At 41.2% G+C, this 24,607-nt stretch overlaps 1 protein-coding gene across 13 annotated transcripts in view; it reads right to left on the bottom strand.

Annotated features, from left to right (window-relative positions):
* Nucleotides 1–24,607, bottom strand: part of DOCK7 (dedicator of cytokinesis 7) — a 154,249-nt gene that overhangs the window by 92,247 nt on the left and 37,395 nt on the right. For all 13 annotated transcript variants that reach the window (XM_065553951.1, XM_065553945.1, XM_065553942.1 and 10 more), the window contains exons 3-13: nt 18,375–18,550; nt 18,051–18,119; nt 14,921–15,050; nt 14,598–14,810; nt 14,073–14,158; nt 10,568–10,634; nt 9,065–9,214; nt 5,742–5,822; nt 3,409–3,574; nt 2,590–2,732; nt 12–105 (exon numbers count right to left, since the gene is read on the bottom strand). In XM_065553951.1, the coding sequence (XP_065410023.1) occupies nt 12–105; nt 2,590–2,732; nt 3,409–3,574; nt 5,742–5,822; nt 9,065–9,214; nt 10,568–10,634; nt 14,073–14,158; nt 14,598–14,810; nt 14,921–15,050; nt 18,051–18,119; nt 18,375–18,550 (1,375 nt within the window). The remainder of the gene's footprint in view (nt 1–11; nt 106–2,589; nt 2,733–3,408; nt 3,575–5,741; nt 5,823–9,064; nt 9,215–10,567; nt 10,635–14,072; nt 14,159–14,597; nt 14,811–14,920; nt 15,051–18,050; nt 18,120–18,374; nt 18,551–24,607) is intronic.

Here is a 24,607-nt window from a genome sequence, read left to right on the forward strand (position 1 = left end):
TAGTTAAATACCTGTAATGGGTCTCAACCTCCGTAAAACGGAAGATGGTCTTCTCATATCCGCAAGGAACTTGTACAAATCTTCATCACTTAAGCGATCCCCTTCCTATTGTTAAAGAGAAAAAAATGTTTAATACAGTGCCTACATAAGAATGCAATTAGACCAAAAAAAAAAAAAAATCACCTCTTGCCTTCCTGCACCTGACTCTAAAACGTACTTTCTTGGAGGAAGATGGTGAGAGCATTAACAGGTTATGTTAATATCACGGGCCCTTCATTATGGGAACTGGATGACATTTTTTATTGGAAACTTTTAAAAATAAAAAATAGCCTTTTTCAGAAATCTCCCCACCCCCAATTTTTTTTCCTGTTTTCATCAAAACAGAAAACTGAATTTTCAAATTATGAAATTTCAAAGGATTTCCCCCCCTTTCTTCCCCCAACCTTTTTCTCCTCTTTTTGCCAATGAACACAATAGAATTAATGATGTCTAGGGTTTTGAAGCGGGTTGAGAGAGAGCAGGGAGAGGAGTTCCACTTTGTCCTTTTTCTTTCTTTTCATTTTGCCACTTTGTAACTCTTCAAAACTTCCTCAGCTTTGGCTTGGGAGAAGTTAGAGTGGCAGAGTTACAATTTCACCTTTCCTTTTGCCACTCGGTAATCCTTTAAAAATTGAGGACATTTTCCAGAGCAGCAAAAAACATCCTAATACCACCTTGAACATCATTTTATTGCACTGGTGGCCAAAAAAAGGACAGGGGAAGAGGTTCGGGGGGATCAAAATTTAGAAAATGATAAAAAAAAAAGTTTTCTAAAAAAAACTTCAAACAAACTAAAAAAGTATTCTGTTTCAAATCCTGTGAAATGGAAACACCTTCTAAATTTTTTCACAAAACTGATTTTTCCATTTTTCAACCACCTGTATTCATTACTAATTTGGTGAAAAGACATGAACTGCAGCAAGAGAGCAGGTATGCTCCTGAGTAGAGCTGCCAGAACATTTTGGAAATTCACAATTTCAATAATCTCATCAACATTTCAAATTTTGACCAGAAAAGGGGATTACATTTTTGTGAACATTTTGGCGAAAGTTACCTCCTCTTTTTTCAACAAGCTCTACCACTGAGTGTTTCACCAATGCCCCAATGGTACCACCTATGGAAGCCCAAGCCCAAATCCTATAGGACTGGATTCTCCTTTTATTTACACTGGTTTTCTGCCACTGTAAGTGCACTGACTTCACTGGAGTTTCTTGATTTACTCCAGCATATGCAAGTACAGAATCAGGCCCTCTGATTTCAATGAGAGTAATCTAGTAATCCATGTTTCAGGAAAACTAGAGTGTAAATAGTTTTTCTATAGATAAAGTTACTCTTTTCACATCTTAATAGTTTCCTAGTGGTGAATGAACTGGTCCTGAAAATACCATTTTTATTTCATAAATAGACATTATGCACTATTACATGACATCACAGGATAGAAAGTAGAGTCTCAAATAACAATTCTTTTTTCCAACAAGGCACTGCGTTAAAGAAAATTGGGAAATGAAAGCATATAGTTTTAGGTCAAGAGTAGTTACCTCAGCCGCTAGTCCATATGGGAATTAAGAGGGGGCAAATAATAATTACCTCATACATTACTTAATTGAAAACAAAATAGCTTCCATTAAAAAAATAGTCCAGCCTCCCTTACCATCCTCTTAGCTTTAAATACCAAATGTTTTGAAACCTTTCCCTCACTGCTGTTCCTCAGGGAAATCCAGAGCCTCAGCTGAGGAGAGCTGACATCAGTATCAGAAAGGATTTGTTCCACCATGGGATCTGACCTCCAAATGCTGAGAGTATCCCAAGAGCTGCTGGCCATTCTCATCTCCCACTGCAGAGCATGGTCTTGCTTTTATTGAAATCAATGGCAAATTACCCATTGAATTGAATGGGGTTGTTTGAACAGAAGTTGAGGGCACTCTAAGAACTGAGGTCATTATGTGTGAGCTGATGATGCAACCACCATGGTAAAAGTTATGCTACAGTTCATGGCCGATAGTAGTTCAAATACATCAAATATCCTTTGGCACATATTCATTCAAATAAAAATAATGAATTCTCACTGGCTGCTTTGTGTTTTCTTTTGTGATTATTCGATCAAACCAGTATACTGCAGGAATGTTCATGAAAACAGTGAATTTTAAAAGTTTATTAGAGAACACTGGAGAAGAATGAACTAATATTCTCAGAGGAAACCCATTTCTATGAGTTACACTGATCCAGTCAGGGAACAGTGACATTGCCACTCAGAACAAACTGACACAGCTCAAATTTCATAAATCAATTATTCACAATGAACTTCTCAAAAATAATCCACAGATCACGACAAACTGTTTGCAAAAATGTGTCTGTAGACTAAACTTCCAGTAAAATAAATGAAATCAGATGCTGCTCAAACACAATTTGTTTGAATGGGACAGCAAGGCTAAATTCCATCAGTGGATTATGAATTATCCACTCAGCTCTACTCTGACCTCACCAGCTCTACTCTGACCTCACCATACTGTGTCATGGGAAACACCACAATGACCATGGCTCATACAGTACCTGTTTAAAGAAGTTTGTCACCGTAAGAGTAGCTGGTCTAAAGCTAGTAAGGTTGCAAGTTTCATCTCCACTGGTTGTCCTTTCTAATGAACGCCTTCCAACAATACTGGAATTCCGTCTCTCTGACCAAGATCCTTTGCGTTCTAAAACAAAATGAATAAAAACTAAGAGAACTACATTTGTTTCAAGCAGATTTTCTACACAAGAAGATAACTGCTGCATTCAAAAATTATGCAATAAGCATGATAGAAGAGGTGGTTATGCTAAGACAATCACACTCCTGAGGCATCAGGAAGCTATGAAGCACAGCTGAATACCTCTGCTCCTTTCATAGCAACCTCACCCCAGTGCCTTATTGCTATTATAAAAGTCTTTATTGTGTGGAGATTTATGTATTTCTCTTGTGCTGAAAGATGATGAAGTTGGCAGTTTTGGGGATGCTGAAGAGCAGTTTCAGATGAGCTGTGTGGTTCACAAAGATTAATCCACTCCTTTGGAAAATGTTCATCAGCCTACAACGCTCTTCAGTCTTAGCAGCCTGGATATAAATAGCATATAACAGATGGTTTGCTTGTAAAATTCTTGAAAGATAAACCTATTTGTTACCAGAGCCTTGTCCTTTTTATTTCAACCCTTTTCCAGGACTGTTACAAAGGCGGGGGGGAGGGGAAGCGGGGGAAACAAGCTGATAAAAGGAAAGAGCAGTGGATATAGGGCCTGATCTAAAGCCCATTGAAGTCAACAGAAAGACTCTTATTGACTTCAATGGGATTTAGCTCAGGCAAATATTCCCTTATGAAAATGCAGGATATACTGTACCTCCTGTGCCAATTTCTACTTCTGTGGAATCTCTCTCCAAACTTCCAGCACTGCTGACTATGTTCATTAAATGAATGGCTGTCCAGGCAAAAGGCATTCGATATTTGCCTAGTCTTTGGCAAAACTGTTCTGCTTGGCTTTTCAACTTTTCCAGTTTCTCCTTATTCTGCAAACAAAACATTAATTCCAACTGATTAAAAAAAAAAGGAAGGGGAAGCCAGCCTCTGTTTATCAAAAACGTTTCTGAGTGCTTTGTCCATGCAAAATAATAACAATTATTTTTACACCGATCTCTAGTATAATAAATAAATAACGATAATAATAATACTTTGCACTTCCGTAGCACTGTCCATCCGAGTATTCCCAAGTGCTTTACAAACAGTAAGGAATTTAGCCTCAGAACACTCTCATCCTGTAGAGCAGTGATGGTCTAAAGGAGCAGCTGATTTAATGTTCCTAAGCTTCCAGAAACTGCCAGTTCAAATCACTTGGCCCTCTGCCCTCACAAGGCAGCTAAATTATACTCCAGGAAGTCCACTAGGGATTTCATTATTGCTACTGATTTTATGAGGTGATACTATGGTGAAAGGAGCAGCATAAAACCCTAAAATAATAATACCATCTATCTTTTATATAGCACTTTTCTTCAGTGCTTTACACAGGAGGTCACTGTCTTTATCCCCATTTTACACATGGGGAAACTGAGGCAGAAAGCGATTAAAGGGGCTTGCCCACGGTCATATAAAGTCTGTGGTAGAGCCCAAAATAGAATTCAGGCTTCCTGTTTCCCAGTCCTGTGCCTTTAACATGCAGGTCCCAATTCATCAAGACATGACTTTAACCACATGCATAGTCCTTCGACTTCCATGGAAATCCTCACATGATTAAAATTAGACATGTGCTTAGGTACCTTGCTGCAACAAGGCCTTCCAAACACCTCTTGCCCAAAATTCTCAAAGCACCTGTCTAACTGATTCCAAAATACAATATATATGCGGGGACACGTCACTCATCACAGAAATGCACCCATCACCATGGTATCTGAACGCCTAGGGAGCATCATTGCATAAGAGTCCAGAAGAGAAAGTGAATATCAACTTTGCCATCTGGAACTATGAAGGAATTTTAGGCAGGCAGAACTGAAGTAGAATTTAGTTAGCAACCACAGGTTTGCAGTCTTAGCTCTTGGAAACTGTAAGGTGACAGATTTGAGGATCACATGCAGGCAGAACATCCATTTATGGTGCATCCAGGCTTCACCATTTCCTTTTGCTTTTCACTTCATCTGCAACGCTCATTCAGGAAATCAGAAGTAAATTAAATGATAAGCAAGAGAAGATGCCATGCACCACCTCATTCTATATTCCATTAGATCAGGAGGGGTCTTTCTTAAAATGGCTGTGAAATCATTTTTTAAAATTAAATTGTACAAAAACTGACTGAGCTTGAGTAAAGTTTTACAGCTCTAAACTGTAGCTCTTCTAAAGATAAAATGGAGATTTCCCATTCTATAGCCATTGTTGATCTTGGAGTAACCTACAAAGGAAAAGATCAAAGAAATGCCACAGCACAAGTTGTCTCTTAGATGCTACTAGTATTCCTGTCTGTTCCTGAAAGCCAACAAAAATCAATGCACTCCCTTCTAGCCTCTGATCCACAGTAATTTACCATATCCAGGCTTGCACAATCACCACTTTAACAGCTCAGAGTTCATTAAAAATTATGGTATTCTTCTGAGCTATGAAAACTACAGTTCCAAGTCTTCTGCAGTGCAGCCAGGGTTTCCACAGTAAAGAATCTGGTTGTACAGGGGGGAAGCAAGGGAGGAAAGGTAGGAATTCACTGGAAGAGGCCAAGCCTTTTGCTGCGCTTCATTACACATAACTAAAAAAATATTAGAGACAAAAATATACATTGTCTCTTTTTGTTCATTTGGCTACTTTGTACACACAACAGGAGCACTGGGATTACAGTTTGTTTCATGATAGTCAGTTTCCCCCCAATGTGTGGGTGGATCTTCCACACATCAGAAGAGAAGAAAACATTTTAAGAAAACAGGAAAAATATGGTTGTAAAAGCACCACAATTCAAACGCTAGCAGGGGAACTCCCCAGCAGCTGTGATACTGGGATTATTTTATAATTCCCTTTTCGAATTTGACAAGATTCCTAGTTAAAGGTATTGTTTTAATAACAGGAATAGCAGGAACCGGGACAAACCCACAGTAAAGGGAAATAAGGTCAATACATTTAATTAAAATATGAATGATTAAACTTCAATATCTTCGGAAGTATCAGTGCCAACATTGCCTCTAAACTTCCAAAAATGCTTACCTTTGCCGCATCAGCTTCTTTAAAAATCATATAGGGCTCTGCACATTCGCCAATATCCCCCTGCTGTAATACTTTTTCCAGCTGTGAAGAAACAAGGGATGTTAGTGAGGACAGGGACATGTATTTATCAGAGAATGGCAAATTAATTGAACACTCTATGTAGCTTAGACATGTTCAGAAGAATAGATATTCAAAAGAGCTGAAGCTTGTTTCCCTTTTGCACCTGCAAATTTAACTGTAGGTGTAAATCAAAGAACATGCTCCTTGACTGGATAGTCGGAAGTGTGAGTAACCCAATTTTCACCCACAATTCAGCTGCAAGTGCAAAAATGAAGGTGCAAATTACAGCCTTCTAAAAGTTTAGCCAATTGCCAAGGGCTTTTAAAGAGTTAAGTGTCAGATTCTTACTTCATGATTCTTCTGAATTTGGTTCTTCTCAATGTTATTTTATCTATATCGCAGTAGCACCTAAAGTTCTCAACCAGACTGGTGTCCCATTATGCAAGGCCCAGTACAAAGGTATAGAAAAATACTGTCCCTGCCCAAAGAGCCTGAAATATAGGAGATGAGACAAAACAGGTAGATCACACAAATGAGCAGTGAAGACAGGTGGGGACATATCAATTGGTTTAAAAAGAATCCCTGCCTTCACAAGCTAAGCATTGCATACTTGCCATTACTTAGACTGTAAGCTCTATGGGGGCATCTTTTTGTTCTGTGTTTGTACAGCGCCTGGCACAATGAGGCCTGGCCCATGACCAGGGCTTCTAGGTGGTACCATAATACAAATAATAAAGAAGAATATTTACCATCATCCTTTGCATGCCCAGATTAGCTAGGATGGTTAGTTAGAAATGTTCAGATGCATAGCTAGTGATTTCATAATACAGGGGTAGGCAACCTATGGTACGCGTGCCGAAGGCGGCACGCGAGCTGATTTTCAGTGGCACTCACACTGCCCGGGTCCTGGCCACCGGTCCAGGGGGTTCTGCATTTTAATTTAATTTTAAATGAAGCTTCTTAAACATTTTAAAAACCTTATTTACTTTACATACAACAATAGTTTAGTTATATATTATAGACTTATAGAAAGAGACCTTCTAAAAACGTTAAAATGTATTACTGGCACGTGAAACCTTAAATTAGAGTGAATAAATGAAGACTCGGCACATCACTTCTGAAAGGTTGCCGACCCCTGTCATAATACATAACAAAGCTAACACCTATGTGAAAATTCAACTGACAAGGCAAGCTATTTTTCTAGCTTATTTACTACTATTATCACACGATAAAAATCAAAATACCACTGTTAAATAAATGGCTACCAGCTGTGCTTACCTCACTGGGTTTACAAGCCCTTGTGTGCAATCACAAGCTCTTCTGGCTAGATCCTGATCTCAGTTACATGGTGTATATCTCTGCCTCTCATCTTGTAAAAATCAGCTACTGTACAAATGTAGACCCTGATTTTACAAGATATGCAATGACATGTGTGGCAAATCTGGGATCAGAATATGACCTAAGCTACCAAAATCCTTGATCTTTCTTGGGACAATTTTGACTGAGCCACCATATTAACTTACTTCCAAAAGCTTAATCTACCTGTGCATACATTCAGAATCAATTTTTAAAACATAGCTTGCTATAGGGTGATGTAACCAATGGCTGCAAACAGAAAGGGCGTGTCACATTCCCTTTTCTCCACTGGGGAAGAATTCATGCTGGGATTGAAGTAGCGAATTTATCCAATTCCCAATTTCAGCGAGCTAGGGGATGAATGTCCCTCCCATTGGGGTGTTCTTCTAGCCAAATGAGAGGAGGAATAATGTTCTTTATCTTCACATATTCCTTATTTCTGAAGTTACCAACACTACATTTTATGGGTCTAATTTTCCACCTGGCCTTATCCCAGCCTCCCTCCAGGGAACCACAATTTTGCGGGTGCCAATAAAAAGTAGGTGCAATGTATATAATTTAGATGTTTATCTACTTGATCATGCTCACAGATCTGATACTTAGATATCTTACATGACATATATTGTTCTTTCAATTACTGGCCAGGTTTGAAGATAGAGCCCTATACAGATGCTCCCCGAGTTACGTAAACCCGACGGACGCAAATCTGAGCTTACGGAAAAAGTTCTGTAAACTAGAAATAGGAGGGTTTTTTTTGTTTTGTTTCGGGGTTTTTTGTGTAATGGTCGGAGATACATTTCCCTGAGGAACAGCAGTGAGGGAAAGGTTTCAAAACATTTGGTATTTAAAGATAAGAGGATTAGAGACAAGTACTTTGATCTACCTTTCCCTGGACACTAGTAATATTGTGTATCAACCACCATGGTTGTTTCAATTTGTTTGCCGTTTTAGTTTTTTGCATCTTATATTTGCTTTTGTAAAGTCTGCTATGGACAGCATATTAGGATGTATTCATTAACATATACGCTGTTTCATTGTATAAGTAACTATGAATGAAATGCATTAGCATCTCAAATATACACTCAATACCAAATCACAATACTTTTTAGAATACTGAAGCCTCTGTGCATGATAACGTTGAAGTCTATTTAAGGAAACTCTCCCCTTTCAACTGTGTGTGAAAGGAGAAACTGTTAAAATGATACACTAACTAGGCAAAAAATGGAAATAGAATCGTGGGATGAAATGCAACATTATCGGCACACTACATACTTAGGTCACAGTTAAAAAATTCTATTTAATTGTCAATGGGATTTAGGCTCCCAAGTGTCCAAGGCTCCCACTTTTCAAAATGAGATTTAGGCTCTGAAATCAGTTAGGCATTGCAACACCAAGTGCAGCAATGCCTAAGTCTCTAGGTATCTGCGGCTCAGTAGAACTTCAGAGGGAGTCTCCTGATAAGATCGTTTTGAAAACGCTCCTAGGTGCCTATCTACATCTTTAGGTGCCTAAATATCTTTGAAAATCTGGCCCTAGGTCACTTTTGAATATGGTACTTAGGTTCATATGCATCTTTTTAAAAATTTTACCCAGTAGCTTCTCTATCATTTTAATGCTCCATCAAACTGTTTCCTTTCACAGAAAATAGCAGTCCCTAAAAGCAGCTATGCACTAGGCTGTTTTCTAGGGTTTTCAATATTAAAACCAGCCTACTTCTCCATTGGAGAGTGTCTGATACAAAAATGTTTAACATAAAAAGATCATTTGAAATGGGAATACCCCACGACCATCACTAAGGGACAAAATTTGCCTCAATACATTTGAGTCACAGGTCTGTGTGGTCTACAGGTTCTAGTTTTTTATTTAAAATAAACAAGGAACAATGACATCACACACACACTTCTTACCTTTATTACCAGAAAGACATCCTGAGAGGGATAAGTAATAGAAAAGATGGCTGATCTGGCCAGAGTGGTAATGGCAGCAGGTGGGACATGAGGACGCAGCATTCCTTTCATTTGTTCAGAGTTTAAATCAAAGTAGAAGTTCTCTGAAATCTAAGGGAGATGTTAGCTAGCTCTAGATGTTTGTTACACTTTATAGTGAACTCTTCAGGAACACCCCCGGCAATTTGAAAACATTTCTGAAAAAGACTGCACAATGGCCCCTGTTGATATCACTTATTTAGCAAACAACACTACCAATCCATACTGTCTGAAGTCCAAAATAATCAGTTTCATAAAGGCAGACAATAGGGGGAAGAGGACAGCAAAAAGAAAAGAACAACGTAAGTTATTTATAAAACCTACTGTCCCTCTCTCAAACATGATTCAGATCTCTTGATTAACTATTACAACAGTTTCAAAGTGTCAGAGAAGGAAATTATCTATAACAGTAGTTCCCCAGGCTAGGCTGAAACACAAAAATAGCATGGCACGGGGCTGAGTAACCTTAATACATTGAAACATTCCACAGAGACACCAAATACTAGTGACTGTAGTAAGATTCCAATGCCAAAAGGAGTAACATGCCATTATCAACAGCAGAGGTCACTAAAGCCACTTCAAGAACATACCACATGAAAGAAAATGACTGAAATGATAAGATGATCAAAACTGGCCTGTGAAATGTTGACTGAAAAATTAAGCCAAGTTCACAAAGTCGACCTACTCACATTTAAAAGACTATTTGAGACATTCAAGCATTTGAGGGACAGTGTCAAAACATTTACTTTCTTTTTAAAAATATCTTTACCTTGGTTACTAACAATATCTTGGATTATGAAAACCAAAAGAATTTTCAAAATCTAGCTTACTTCTCACTACTTACACTCCATTCACTTTGCATTTCACTCAACTTGAACTGCAAAAACAGACCGGTCAGTTTTGTTTCTAGTTTCAGTTTCCTATTCTCATGCACTAGCAAAATGTTATTTGGATTGACAACATGCCAGGGCAATGTTTGAATCACCCAAAAAAATAAAAAGGTTTAAAAAAAAATCTTTATTTTTTAGTTTAAGTTTTCCATTCATACATTTTGAACCTGAAACTAGCTGACAGTGTCCCTTTACAGGTATTCAGATTTAAGCTTCTTGCATATTTTTAGAAAATCATGTATGTTTGAATTGATGTGTCATTAAAGACAGAGAGAATGCACCTTTTTGAAATTTCTGTAATACCTTAACTTGGAACCTGAGCCTGCAAAATGTACATGTTTAAATACACGAGTAGTGCAACTGAAACCTATACTTTACTACTGGATGTCATACTTCCTATCATAAGTACTCCCATTGGCTTCATGGTAGGAAGTATTTGCAGGATCAAGGCCTTCAACCGTAAGTTCTTTGGACACATCTTTAATGCCCATACACAAACATGTCACTGTGTAAGTACAAAATAATAACTACATACCTTTTTCTTTTCTTTAACATCATACAAAGCCAAACTTGCAAAAATGGGTTCAATTTCAATTTCAAATCTTTAAGGGAAAAGACAAATAAATAAATTGATTTGACTTGGGTTTGACTCAAAACCAAAAACCTTGCAGGGTCCTAGAGCCCAAGCTCCAGCCAGGGCCCGGAAGTCTACACAGCAATGAAACAGCTCCACAGCCCAAGCCGCGGGTTTTTCTTTGCTGTGGAGACCTACCCAAAAAGGACCGGAATCTTATTACAGAATTCTTTCACATGAAAACAAATTCTGCAGACACTCATGCCAACATTAGCTCAGTCTGACTACTGGATATATGAAACTTAATAGTATCCTTTTTTGTCAGGCTTCTCTCTCTCTCTTCCTCAGTTGGCATTTCAGGAAAAGATACACAAGTGGCATCTGAAACAGCTGTCAGCAGGCAATGAAAACTAGACTATTTCTTCTTTCACAAGAGCAACTGATACGGGAAGAATTCCAGGGGCTGATCCTGGTCTTGTTGATTTGCAGCGGTGTAGGATCAGAATCCTAAACTCAAGGTATGTATTTTGTTATCTTCTACTGGTACTATTGGAAGCAAAGGAAAGCAGTCTAGTGACTTCCTCGAAGAAAAGCAATGATTAACTGATATAGCTGGACCAATGGAAATGGAGGAACCTTAGCTTCTGTGACGAGAATTCACTGTACACATAGACATAATCAAAACGGCTCATTGACAATGTCAAGCTATTTTGAAAGTGACACTGTCACTTACCAACACTAGTTATCAGGAAGTGTCCCTGACTTTCCTGAAAGAGGAACTGTTAGAAGTAAGATCTTGGGGTTTGGTTTCTGTGTTTTGGTTTCCAATTACTGTTGACAACTACGTAAACAGAAATCTTTTTTTTTTTTTTAAATGTTAAGTGTATGTTTCTATATACAGCAAAAATAGATAATTACAAGGATAAAAATCAAAGGAACGAGGCTCACTCTTCATTAGAAGGACATTCTGAAACAGGCTGTATATTACTAAAGAGGAATATTCTCAAAAGACTAAATATAGCAGAATAGAGGTACCACATGAAGCTGTATGGACAGTCTAATTATCCTTTACCTTTTAGATAGAGGGAAGCAGGGCTGGCTTATTTGTTGGCTCCTATTTGGCTCAATGTATTGTTTGCAATGCTTGCCTTTTGGTTCGCATTTCTGCAGTGTGTGATCAGACTGAATGCTGACTTTGTTTCAAAGTATGAAATCAGCTCAAAGACTTTTATTTATTGGTATCACAGCATACCAGAGGTTTGATGTTTGAGACTCACTTTGAAACATAATCCCTTCTAATCAGCACAGACAAGAATTGTGCCCGTCCCAGGAAATAACCCACCTGGCCCTCCCCGCCTGCCTGCAAAAAACACACAAAAATAGTCCAATCATCTATTGCTTCCACAGTAAAAATGGATGCTTTAGAGTCAAATTCTGTCTTTGGTTGAACACATGGGCCTGTAAAAAGAATCAGGCTCCGTTGGGATCTCTTTCATGCTGGGGAAAATTTTCAAACAGAAATTAATCTATCACTCATTCTTTGTATAGCTTTTCTTGCCATGCTTGAGTATTATCAAAAGATAATTTTTTCAAAAGATATATGGAGGGGCTGCTGTGTGTCTAGTGGTTGGAGCAGGAGACTGGGACTCAGAACAGCTAACCTAGAACTGGTAGAATTTCTGAATCACAACCATTTTCATCTGAAAAAGTTTCCAATTTTCAATGGAAACATTTTTGGCTAAATTTCCTGACCGGCTCCATGGCTGGTTAGAAAAGTAAAAACAATTTTTCTAAGGATTTGCATCAACTTTTTTTTAAAACGCTTGGCATCTGAATTTTTTTCTTCCATGAGAATTTGCCACCTAGATCTCTTATTCCCAGATCCAGCTCTGACTGAACATGTGGTCTTGGACAAGTCAATTTCTCTGGGCTGATAACCTCCCATCTGTAAAATAGGGGAAAATAGCACCTACCTTATGGTAGTTTATATTTGTAAATATATAATATGTAATATATACTATCTATTATTACAGATGGTATTATATTATTATATTTGATAGCATCTTTGAAATCCCCGGATTAAAGAGTCTAACAAAGTGCAAATAATCATGGGTGTGAATAATAATCAAGTGTCCATCTTTCATCAGAGGTGTCATGATACTCCATTGATGACATTACATTCATTCCAAAGACAAGTTTGATGCCACTATTCAAAGTTATGACTTTGCTGTATGGCCATGCAGTCAAGCCAGTTGAGTATTCACAACACAAATATGTGAAAAATAATTGGCAAGGGAACAGAGCAAATGATTGTTCAAGTTAGTTACTGTTGTGTAATTGTTCACTTCTTTAGTTAGACCCAGTGTGCCATTTCAGAACCTGTCTGATTCCTGGGGTATATGCTTTTGAAATGAACGAATGGTCCCAAGAGCAAAGACATATTTTAGTAGATAAGCAGCAATCTGGATTCCTGTATCAGACAGCAGCATGTCCACTAACTTATTTCCACTAAATACAGCTATTTTTGGAGAAGTAGCTTAACTGCTACGGCATATTATGTTGTTCTAGCTCATGACATCACCCAGTAAAAGAAAAGGCAGAAATAGCAGCTCATCTCTAAGGCTAAATCAGGTCCCAAAGTGTTTTACCTGCAGGAGGTAAGTCCCACCTATGTCTCAGTTATGAGGGTCAATGTAGTCTAACTTGAGCTCTCTAACAAGAAGGCTTGACCTAACTGAGGACACGGAATCTGAATACAGCAGTGTGGAAAATCAGTTTTGTACTTTATTTCTCTAAGGGAATAACAGTAAAATTTTACCTTGTGTTATTAGAGAAGAGTTATAGGCAATGATCCAGCTGCAGGTAACCCTATATTCAGGAGCTTCACTTCATTAAACTTGTTTAACAGGTTTCTATTCCTCCAGTTAAAGCTTACTAAGTGTATAAAGACTTAGCTCTTAAAATGACACAAGTCAAGGTTGTTGAGCCTAAACCTTCACATAACCCTGCCAGTTGTCTCACACTGTAAAGCCTCATCTTAAAAATCTGCAGCAATGTTTTCATTATTATGATTATTTAAAAAAATTAATAAATAAAACAACCTTTGCTACAGGGCAAAAAACAAAATGCCTGACTTACTCCAAGGCCCAGTGTAACAAATCGAGCATGTGTGGGCTCGTGATAGGTGTTAGGGCACATCCACAGATTTGTCTACAATGGATGTACAGTGAGCCAGGGAAACATAAGTGTTTTCTGTTTCACACACTTACCACAAAGGATTGACACATAAAATTGGCTGATGTGAGTTCCATAATATTGCACAACTAATGACAATACAATACATGCCTTTTTAAGCCTAAGAACAATCTTAACTGTGTCCCTTTAAGTAAGGGGTAACCAATGGAGTTACTCCCGGTAAACATTGGAATAACAGCTGAATCTGACCCTATATTAAAATAATACTTACTTAAGAGACAAACACTTCACAAGAAGTCTCTGACCAAAATGTTCTTTGGGTACTTCTGGGACACAAAGCCGTTCAATAGGCTCCTCCTGGAATTTGTCACAGAAGCAGTCATTTACACGCGGGTCATTGCTACACTCCAATCGTATCATTAAAAAGCTAATCCAGGTTCAGATTTTTTTTCTTCTAAGACATAAGTAACAATTTAATCCTCAAGATTTAACTGCATGTTGCATTCACTGTGACTATAAATAAGAGCTAAGGGATTTAATTTAGGGTATCTGCATAATGGGGACTGGAGATCTATAAAGAAAAAGGGTCTTTGGAAAGTAATATCCTTGGCTAGTTCATGTGCTCAAAAACATACGCTACTTCAGGCAAATTGGAATACAGTTTTATGGAAATTAAATTGAGATGATCTTATTTCCTTAGTACTTTAAATCCATGGTAATTTGACTTTGTCCCACATTCCCCTTATTCCCTATGTTTTCTTTCTAGACTAGTTCACTCCACGTTCACTCAAAATACCTCATCTGGTGCTGGATGCAATGCAAAAAGCTCCTTGTGTCTGTTTGACTTCCTCTGGTCATCATTTTGATGGTCGATTTCCTCATTTGGGGTTCGGTCAAGTAGGTTTGGAAGAAGAGCATCAGGAAGGGAGTTCTTCAGATCAAAAATACTGCATGCCCAGCTGCCCCGTGGAGTATCATCTATTGACATTGAACGCCTTTTAAGGTCATCCTGAGATTTAACAAATTAAATATAATTAATAATGCAATCGGGAAGGAGTCGTATTTTTAAAACATGGCTATCAAGTAGCTTTTACGTGGCAGGGTTTTAAGGCACATTACTTGTTCATCCTGGTAACTGTTGCCATCTGGAGCCTCATCCGACTCGAAGATCTGTTTGGGGAGCCCTTTTTGCCTCTCTTTCTGTTTGTCTAATGTGTTGGGATTAAATCCGGTTCCCAGTTTGTGATATCTATTAAAAACAGAATATTTCAAGTAATTTTTATCCTTCTCAACCCCATCCCCGAATAAGCATAATAGAGCATATACAGTATTACCACAGCACCATTTTAAATTATAAATCACTCCCAGAAATATTTGTTGTCATCCTTAACAGTAAGCTTGTAATTATGTGTGCTGCTGTGTGGATGATCCAGGTTTATTTCCTGTTCTCAGTCACTTCTTGCTCTGCACTGGACTGGGAATGATTCATGTCACTCCACACCAATATGATTCCATTAACATACAAAACAGTACTGACTAGCTTTGAAAGGAAATCCTATGTAGGCCCAAGTAACCTGAGTGGAAAATATGGTGATTGTAAAGCTGGACCTAAAGGTGGAGTGGGTTAAACTGGCTAAAAGTGTGGGGATGAAACAGACTTTGGGTTTCACAGATAACCAGGCTAGGGAAAACATGGATATCTTGAAAGCTATGGGCCAAATTAGGTCTGATCCTGTGAAGTGCTGAGTAATATGCTAAGTGACCTCAAATTCCAATGAAATTTGAATAATACAGGCCCTGGTACTATTACGATTTATCAGTCAGCTACACAGTGTTTTATCCGGATTATCTGAATGTGCAAAGCAAAGACTCAAAAGTATTACATTTCAGTCACTGCTTAGCTGATAAAAGTAAAATTTGTTTTAATCATAGCTTCATTCAATGCTTTCTAGGATAGCTGCCTCCAGGGTAGGGTAGCAAATTATTGCAAAGGTCAGCATTAGGAAAACCTATTGTTTTCTCAGACAATGAGAGAAAATGGGTTTACTATTTCCAGCACAATTAGAGCACGCACTCAAGAGAACCAAGTGCCCACTAAATGCGCTGGGCACAGAGAACTGCAAACAAAGATATTGGAATAAGGGATTTCTCCCCAGTTATGTTCTGCAGGATCAGAGGGGAGACATGTCAGAAGCCCCTTTTTATAGCATCCTTCTAATCCAGATAAGAAGGGCTGGATTTAGCTCCAACCAAAGCTAGGTCAATGCCACTCTAACCACGGACCTGAAGGGACTGCTTACGAACAAGTCTGCTACTGCCCCTCTTCATGTACAGCAAGCTGCCCCTGCAGCAGTCACAACCCTGACAACCCACAGAGCACGCGACAAACTCGGTCCTTCCCAATTAAGCAGTCAGACTCTTCTGCTTCACACACAACCCTGCAGTCCTTATTCAGGCAAGACACCCACTGTCTCCCACCAGTGTTTCGTCTGCACTGTAGGGACTACACTGAGGGGTCAATCTGCAAGATTCCTATCAGTTCCTGGAGGTGCAGAGCACCCTCAACTGCTAAGGGGAACTGGGTGCACTCAGCACTTCCAGGAGCTGCTCCACACTTGTAGGATCAGGCCCTTAATGTGGGCAGCTGGCCACCTTCCAAGCCCCCCCCCCCCCCCACCACTTTGCTCTGGCTATAGATCATACCCTCTGCAGGGGTTTGGGGGGGGGTATGGAGGGGTGAGGCGAGATGTTACCTCCAGCAGTTGGTGGCTAGTATGCATCAGCTGGACCACAATCCGGGAGGGTAATTTTGTCTGTGCTACTGCTGGTCTCAAAGGGCACAGTGATGCCTCTAGCAAGACTGAGTTGTGCCGAGGAGAGGGAGGAGGCCCACCACTTCCATGCCAGAGGTTGGAGACGTTATGCCTTTGAAAGACACAATGTCTCTTGGGCACTCGGCATGCTAATCTGTACAGGGAGTGCTCTCCTCAGGGCAGCCACCTTGGTCCACAGGGTGGGAGTGAGAGCCAAGCCTCATCCTCACCCCAAACAGACACACCTAATTTTATGCTACTAACCTCCAGAGGCTATGTCTATTCTACACACCCACTGTTGGGAGTCAGACTTGCTTGCTCCCTGTATGAGTGGCTGGATATGCAGGGTAGTACTCCTTGCACTCTTTACCTCTCTGGTGCACCCACATACGGGAGGGCATCATTTAGACATGCGCATTTGGAAACAGTGAAAACCTTTGTTAAATGTTGTGATGCGTGTCTGCTGGCTATGTGGGTTATGCTGCCCCAGTATATGGCGGAGACCAGACTATCTGCTTACAAACACTGTGAGTTAATAGAGCCCCCCTCTTTTTTTTTTTTTTTAAAGAATTACAGACCTTGTTTTAATTAGGTTATGCTATCTCTGAAAAGCAAGTCTTCAGCATCCCCTAGAGTGGTGCTTGGGACAATATTAAATTCAGTGAACTGTAGCAGCTGCCACAAGGACATAGCAGCAGCTATAGTAGTTTCATTTTCAGGTGATGTAGCATCACATGGATCACTTGCTCCTTGGCTGCGAGTCTTTTATAGTCGCCAGAACTTTAGTCATTCAAAACACAGAGTTTTAAAAGAAACGCTACCCAGACATTTTCCTATTGATTTGCATAAATTAATCAACTTATGCACAGGCTCTCAACAGTTAAGTCAAAGCATTCTGTAAATGTTGGTAGAGTTTAAATATTACTGAGCATTTTTAAAGTAATGTACAACTGCAAAACCTCTTTGAGAACACGATTATTACTTTAGACATCTTTACTACGGAGATGCTCACCCACCAAAAGTGTACACTAACCCTTCCCAAACCTATTTTCTTTTTGTAAGAAACTGATGCCGAGAGAGTGAGAGAGAGAGATTTCACCTACATGTTTATATTCCCTAATTTTTTCCTACCATCCAATACCTAAAGGAAGTTATCACTGATGACAGTTGCCTAAATTTTCAAAAGCGACTAAGGGATTTCTGGTGCTTCAGATTCTGGGCATGGAACATCAGATACCTTAGAAGGGCCTGATTTTCAGAACATGTTGAGCATCCACTTCACGTGGTTTAGGAAGCCAAATATGGAGAGGCACCCAAAATCCTAGTCACTTCTGAAAATGTAGGTCTGCAGTTATTATTCAGTTTGCTCATACCAGAATCCACCTTGAAAGATCAGGACCTTAAATCAAAATGATAAATATCACATTGTAACTTACTTTCTGTTCACAATTGCCCAATCTTCTGTGTAACTTCTTACACAATCCCTCACATGAGGGTCCATTTCACTGTAAAAGAGTAAGACAATCTCTTCAAATAAAAAAAACTTTATTTTTCTAATGACACACTGACTTTTCACTTCATACTATATCAAAGTACAATCTTTTTCATGCACATGGAAGAAGTTATTACAAAAGAAAAATTTGCCCCCCACCTCACAAACACTTATACCCCAAGCAGTTCCTTTGAACTCAATGGGGTCCACTTCCATGTGAAAAGATACATGTGTTTGCAGGTCAGGCCTGCAGTTTTCTGCACCTTACCTCTCTTCAGGTACAGCTGACACAAGAGTCCTACATTCTCGAGGACTGTACACAACTTCAATATCATCTGGAGGAAATTCAAGCAAGTCCCTCAAAGGTCCGGAATCCATTGTAAGCGGATGTGTAATAAGGTAATCTTCCAAATCCACTGGATCCACAGCTTCCGTAAGTGGAACCTAAGAGAAGCCAAGCCACGGGAGAGTTTTTAAATGAGAAAAATCAAAAGCAAGTCTTATTTTCCACTGCACTTTTAACATATGGAGATATATCTATCTCATAGAACTGGAAGGGACCCTGAAAGGTCATTCAGTCCAGCCCTCTGACTTCACTAGCAGGACCAAGTACTGATTTTGCCCCAGATCCCTAAGTAGCCCCCTCAAGGATTGACCTCACAACCCTGGGTTTAGCAAGCTGATGCTCAAACCACTGAGCTATCCCTCCCCCAGACTGACCATCCAACTAAAACAGCAGCTTGGCCTATTGCCAGATTTCAGTTAGTCTTTAACCAACATACAGTATGAAGCTAATTTTCACACCTCACGGTATGTATATTATGCTAATCATTATGGTATCACTGACATTGCTTCTATCACATTTTCAGTAAGAGCTGGAAATTCATTAGTTTAACTCAAAAGTAAATCTCACATTTTATTACTGGTGATCTGTCACTTTCTCTTTGATTACCCACAAATCTAGACTAACCAACAAAGGTCACTCTTTGTCTTAAGAGACACATAGAACTCATTTACCCTGGGGAATGCAAATACAGTTGCTAAATCGGTATAAACTGTGAAGGGAACACCCCCATAAAAGCTAACACTGTCTCCATGTAAATGTCTTCTCTTGGGAATGCAAAACATAATCTACTCTTCCCCCTCAAAGAGTACCAGGGACTTATACTGAAGAGTACATTGGATTTGTTTGCTATGCACTAAATCCTGTAGTCTTTTCCCCAGCTCCCCAAAGGAGTTTTACTTGTGTAAGGTCTGTAGGACTTGCCCCAACCACAGCAACATGAATGGCAGATTCCAACACCTGGCAATTCCTTGACAGCATGTGATCCCCAGAATTAATAGGGTTCCATACCCCTACACGACTAGACAGTATAGGCCCAAAAACGTGCCTGACCTGAAAATTGTTATAACCTGGATAGGGAACGTACTCTGTATTAAAAAGAATGACTCCTCACAGATTCTCAAACGGAAAAGTCTCCAAAATGAAATCTACCTGCCTCTGTTGGTATATTCTGCACTATATCCTGTTCTGCATAGGTTCTTATACCACACTTACCATCATAGTATCTGAGTGCCTTCCAGCAGTGCACACCAACTAGTTTTTTTAAATGCATATGCAAACCCCACCGGGCTAAGGGTTTTGGGGGGGGGGAGGACACAAGCTGACCCACTGTCAACACCCACAGAGTATGTCTACACTGCAATGTAAGCCCAGGCTCAGACTCAGGCTTGAGCCTAAACCCCTCTTCCATCTTGGACTCATGCTCAGACCCAGGGTCCTAGAACCACATGAGGATGGAGAGTTTGAGCTCAAGTCAAACTGGGACCCAGGGCTCAAGCACTATTGCTTTGCAATGTAGACACCCTCCCCCAGACTCAGGTCCTGGGAGTCCACCAAAAGTATCCCACAATCCCATGGGCCAACTTCCTCTGTCCTCTCTCTCCTAAGAATCACCAAGCAACTTCACGGAAATGGAAGCAAGCTCCCTTGCTGTAGTGCAGCAGCTCAGCAAGTCAGTGTTTAATTCTTCCTTTTTTTTTTTTTCCCCTAACCGCTGAGCTGCAAACACACCTTTGGAGACCCTTCTGTATTTGCAATGGAGACCGATCAGAAGCAGTCCTCCGCAAAGCACCCTGCTTCATGGTTGCGGGTGCACAGCCAGATTGTGGTTAATCTCAGGTGCGAGGCCAGCAAAACTGGACAGCAATAAGAGTACCAGGAATGACCACGCACACCAGCCAATAAGGAAGAAGCTGGCAGTGTTGGGAATTTACTGGACTGGTAACCAGTACAGGGAACAAATTAAGCAGCTCAGGACCAAGTACCAGAAAACCAGGGACCAAAACTGCACCTTGGGCAACTCACAGACATCATGCCCATTTTATGAGGCATTTGACCAGATGCTGGGCAGTGCACTGAGCACGGAGCCAATGGTGCTGCATGATGACCGGGTTAGCAAGGATGGTGACCTGCTGGCCCCAGAATCCAGCACGGGAACTGATGGGAGCCAGCAGCAGGTGCTGAATGAAGCTGGTGAAGTGACTCTGCTGCTGACACCAGTCCTAGAGGAAGCTTTGCCACAGGAGCAGCTGCAGCATATGCCGGGGCTGTACTCTGAGCCACTTTTTGAGGCTCTCCTCCATCCCACCCCACCCCACCCCCGAGGAACAGCCCACTGTGGAACTGGCATCAGAAACAGAAGCTGCCTCAGAGCAGAAATGGGAGGGATTTCCATTCTATGAACCAATGCAAAAGTTATTACAAGCCCCGGCTAGCAACATATATCTGCTGATGATGGATTAATGCCAGCGCCTTGGTGTTCCCCCAGCCTACCCGCCCACTTCCACCATGTGGAATTCAAAATGGCAACTGGGAAATGCAAACAGTAAAAAAACGCCTTGAAAAGTGAATTTTTACTGGAAAGGCACAGATCTTTCCTGTTTGTTAAAAATAATATCCTTACATTGCCATGCCTATAAGGACGCTACTCTGCAACCACTCAGCGGCGTAGCTATAAAGTGCCGCCTGAAAACAGTGAACTGGGGGAGCCAGGGACTGTGGAAATGTGTTCCATTTACAAATCTGTTTTGCAATTTTCAGGAAAATAGAAAGCAGCTGTGATTTTTAACTTACCATTGTCTCTGCACTTCTTTCACTGTGATGAACGCGGCTGCGTCCAGGGAGCTTCTGTGGTTTGTAGCAGCCCTCACAGTATACTGAAGTTCAGTTTTCAACAGTAACATTTCATGTCCTTGAAATTCCACAAGGATTTTTTCTGCACTGACACTAACTCTGTGTGTCTTGTCCTATTCCAAGGCCCTTTGCCCTCTACAGCTCGCAGCACCTTCACAGCTCCCCTACACTGCAGCAGAAGCCTGGACCAATGCACCTTTAAGGACCGGTCCAAGAGGAAACATTTCCATGATGAACTTGTGGTTGAAGTTCTGGACAGGGCCAACAAGCAGGCCCAGTACCAAAGACAGAGGGACTGACAGCGAGAGGAAAGGCATGGGCGAGAGGAGAGAGGAAAGGCTGGCTGCGCAACTTGAGGACAGGGTTTCAGCATGAGAGCGGGCACTTCCTTCGCAGTTCCTGGAACCCCCAGGAATGGCAGCTAAGGGAGGATGCCAGAGCTCAGCAGAAAGCACTGTTGGAGCGGCTGCTATCACTAATGGTCAAAAGAGCACTGGCTCCTGTTGCACCTACACCACAGCCTTAGTCCCCTGCATGGTACCCTGGGATGCAGTCCAGGAAAACCTTGGACAACTCCATGCCTGGGTGGTCCACGCAGTCAGACCTTATGAGCAGCTGGGCAGGGCAATTGTGTCCCATGCAGTCTTCCATACTAACCCCCTCCCCTGTGGATGCCTCCACTCTCCTCCCCTGGTGCCAAGCGGACAGCAAACATGGAAGGAATGTAAAGGAGAATGGGGGGCCAGGGACATGAAACAGTAGTGGCTCTGTCTTATATACGGTTTTACTGTTTGCATTTGTTCATGCACTTTTTTTGAGATTCTGTTGTTACTGGTCTTTTGGTGTGGAAATGGCAGCTGGTCTGCCTGGCAGGCGGTTAATGTTTTACTTTTCTAATAATTGTTTATAAAGTGTATTGCTATCACTGCATCACCTCTTACAATGTGTATTTCAGATAATAAAGGTGAACACGTGATCAGGGACAATTGGGAATTTGTATACAAACACTGTTTCTCAGTACAATTAGTCACATCAATCCATACATCAATCACTTCCTTACATCAATTCATACTGTGAATCAACCTTCCTCTACCCCCGATTTGATAAATGGTCAGGTGATTCATAAATATATTACATGGCAATCAACCCTCCAAGCAGTGAAACCCCTCTCAAGCAATCAACCCATCCCCCACAAGCACATTCATAAAAGCTACTATTCCCCCCTCTTCCACTGGCCCATGCAAGTCCCTAATGAGGCAGCACAAAGCATCTCTAACTTCTGTTGCCCGGTTGCATCCAGCTCCAACTCGTTTCTGGGGCAGCATGGCTGCCCTCATACACGTCTTTATGCTGGAGGGTTGGGGAAAGCTGCTCACAGAGCTCCAGAAGTGTAGTTTTCTTCATGAAAAAGCTCTGGATCCACTGCTGGTCATACCAGGTCTGCAAGAGGAGGTTGTCTCCCAGTCCATGCTTACGGTCTACGTAAGCACTGGTTTATGTAGGGGGCATCAGCAGATATACCAAGTGTCATGAGGAGCATCAGCCAATTCGAATCTGCCATGTCTGTGTCCTCCTCCTCCTCCACCTACTCTGCCACATGCCTTCAGTGGGTCAGGAAACACCACCAGAATATCCACCAACACCTCATGGAAGCTCTGCTCATTTCCACAGAAGTGAAAGCTCAAGCAAGAGAAGTTCTTCAAATGTTGACTCCTGCATATTGCTGGCTCCGGTTGCTGGGAGCACACAGACCAAAATGACAGCATGGCAGGATGTGCTGGGAGACTGTTCAAACTTCCTGTAACATGTAGGGTGGAAGTTTTCCTGCACTGCACCATGAAGAAAAGGACAGAATGGCCACATTTTTGGAGAGTTAAAAAAATTCCTAACCTAGAGTTGGCAATCAATGTAGATACTCAAGCCCTGGATTCTCAAACTCAGGCTCTGCTGACTTGAGTCCCACTAAACCTGGGCTTATATTGTAGTGTTGATACAGTGCCCTTCGAAAACAGGACCCCAGCCTTCCACGATGCCTGATCTCGAAAGGTGGAGAAATACAGCCCTCTGGCCGAAACCTTGAGAGCTAAGCATTACCGGGTTTAGACGCACAGGCTGTTCGTTGGAGACTTGGGCTCATGGTACCCCAGTAACGAGTGAGTGTTGAGAGAATGCGGGATTGGTCAACGCTACGCTCGGCTGATGCGGCAACTCATGGTGTTGGACGCCATCAGGTGGTCGAGAGACATCTACATAGAACGCATCACCGGACATCGGCAATACCAGGAGGGATAAGCTGGAGTGCCGATTAGAAGCGCAGACAAGAAAGTAACTGAAATACTTTCCTCATGGATTGTATTTTCTAAATGTACAACCTACCCTAAAATCTCAAATACTGAAGGACAATCTTCACTCATTGATATATTTGCTTTCCACAACCAACTCTCTGTATAATTTTTCATGAGTGATGTACCCAAATACTTGGATGCAAGTATTTGGGTACATCACTCATGGGTACATCACTCACTCTAAACTCAGAGGGGTAGCCATGTTAGTCTGGATCGGTAAAAAGCGACAAAGAGTCCTGTGGCACCTTATAGACTAACAGACGTGTCAGACGCATGCGTCTGACGAAGTGGGTATTCCCCCATGAAAGTGTATGCTCCAATACGTCTGTTAGTCTATAAGGTGCCACAGGACTCTTTGTCAATATCTAAACTGTATTCTTAAATTTATTCACCTAAATTTGGGTTATTGCTGATTATGCACTATATGTATCTTATGACTTTAAAAACAAGCTTTGTATTTGTGGATAATCTAAGCACTATACGCAGATGTACAGACACTTTTCTTAACCTGTGTATTATACAATTTTACATTATTATACAACATAAGCTTTAATAAAAAATGTTATACCCTCTGCGACTTACCCACAGTCAGCATACAAGCATGCTTCTAAGGCAGGGGTGGGCAAACTTTTTGGCCCGAGGGCCACATCGGGGTTGCGCAACTGTATGGAGGGCCGGGTAGGGACGGCAATGCCTCCCCAAACAGCCTGGCCCCCGCCTCCTATCCGCCCCCTCCCACTTCCTGCCCCCTGACTGCCTCCCTCACAACCCCCAACCATTCAACCCCCCCCTGCTCCTTGTCCCCTGACCGCCCCGTCCCAGGACCCCCGCCCCCTATCCAACCCCCCTGCTCCCTGTCCCCTGACTGCCCCGACTCCTATCCACACCCCCGCCCCCTGACAGCCCCCCCCCGGGACTCCCACCCCCTATCCAACCACCCTCTGCTCCTCGTCCCCTTAC

The sequence above is a fragment of the Chrysemys picta genome, chromosome 8, assembly GCF_011386835.1.
Source record: "Chrysemys picta bellii isolate R12L10 chromosome 8, ASM1138683v2, whole genome shotgun sequence".
Lineage (NCBI taxonomy): Eukaryota > Metazoa > Chordata > Testudines > Emydidae > Chrysemys > Chrysemys picta.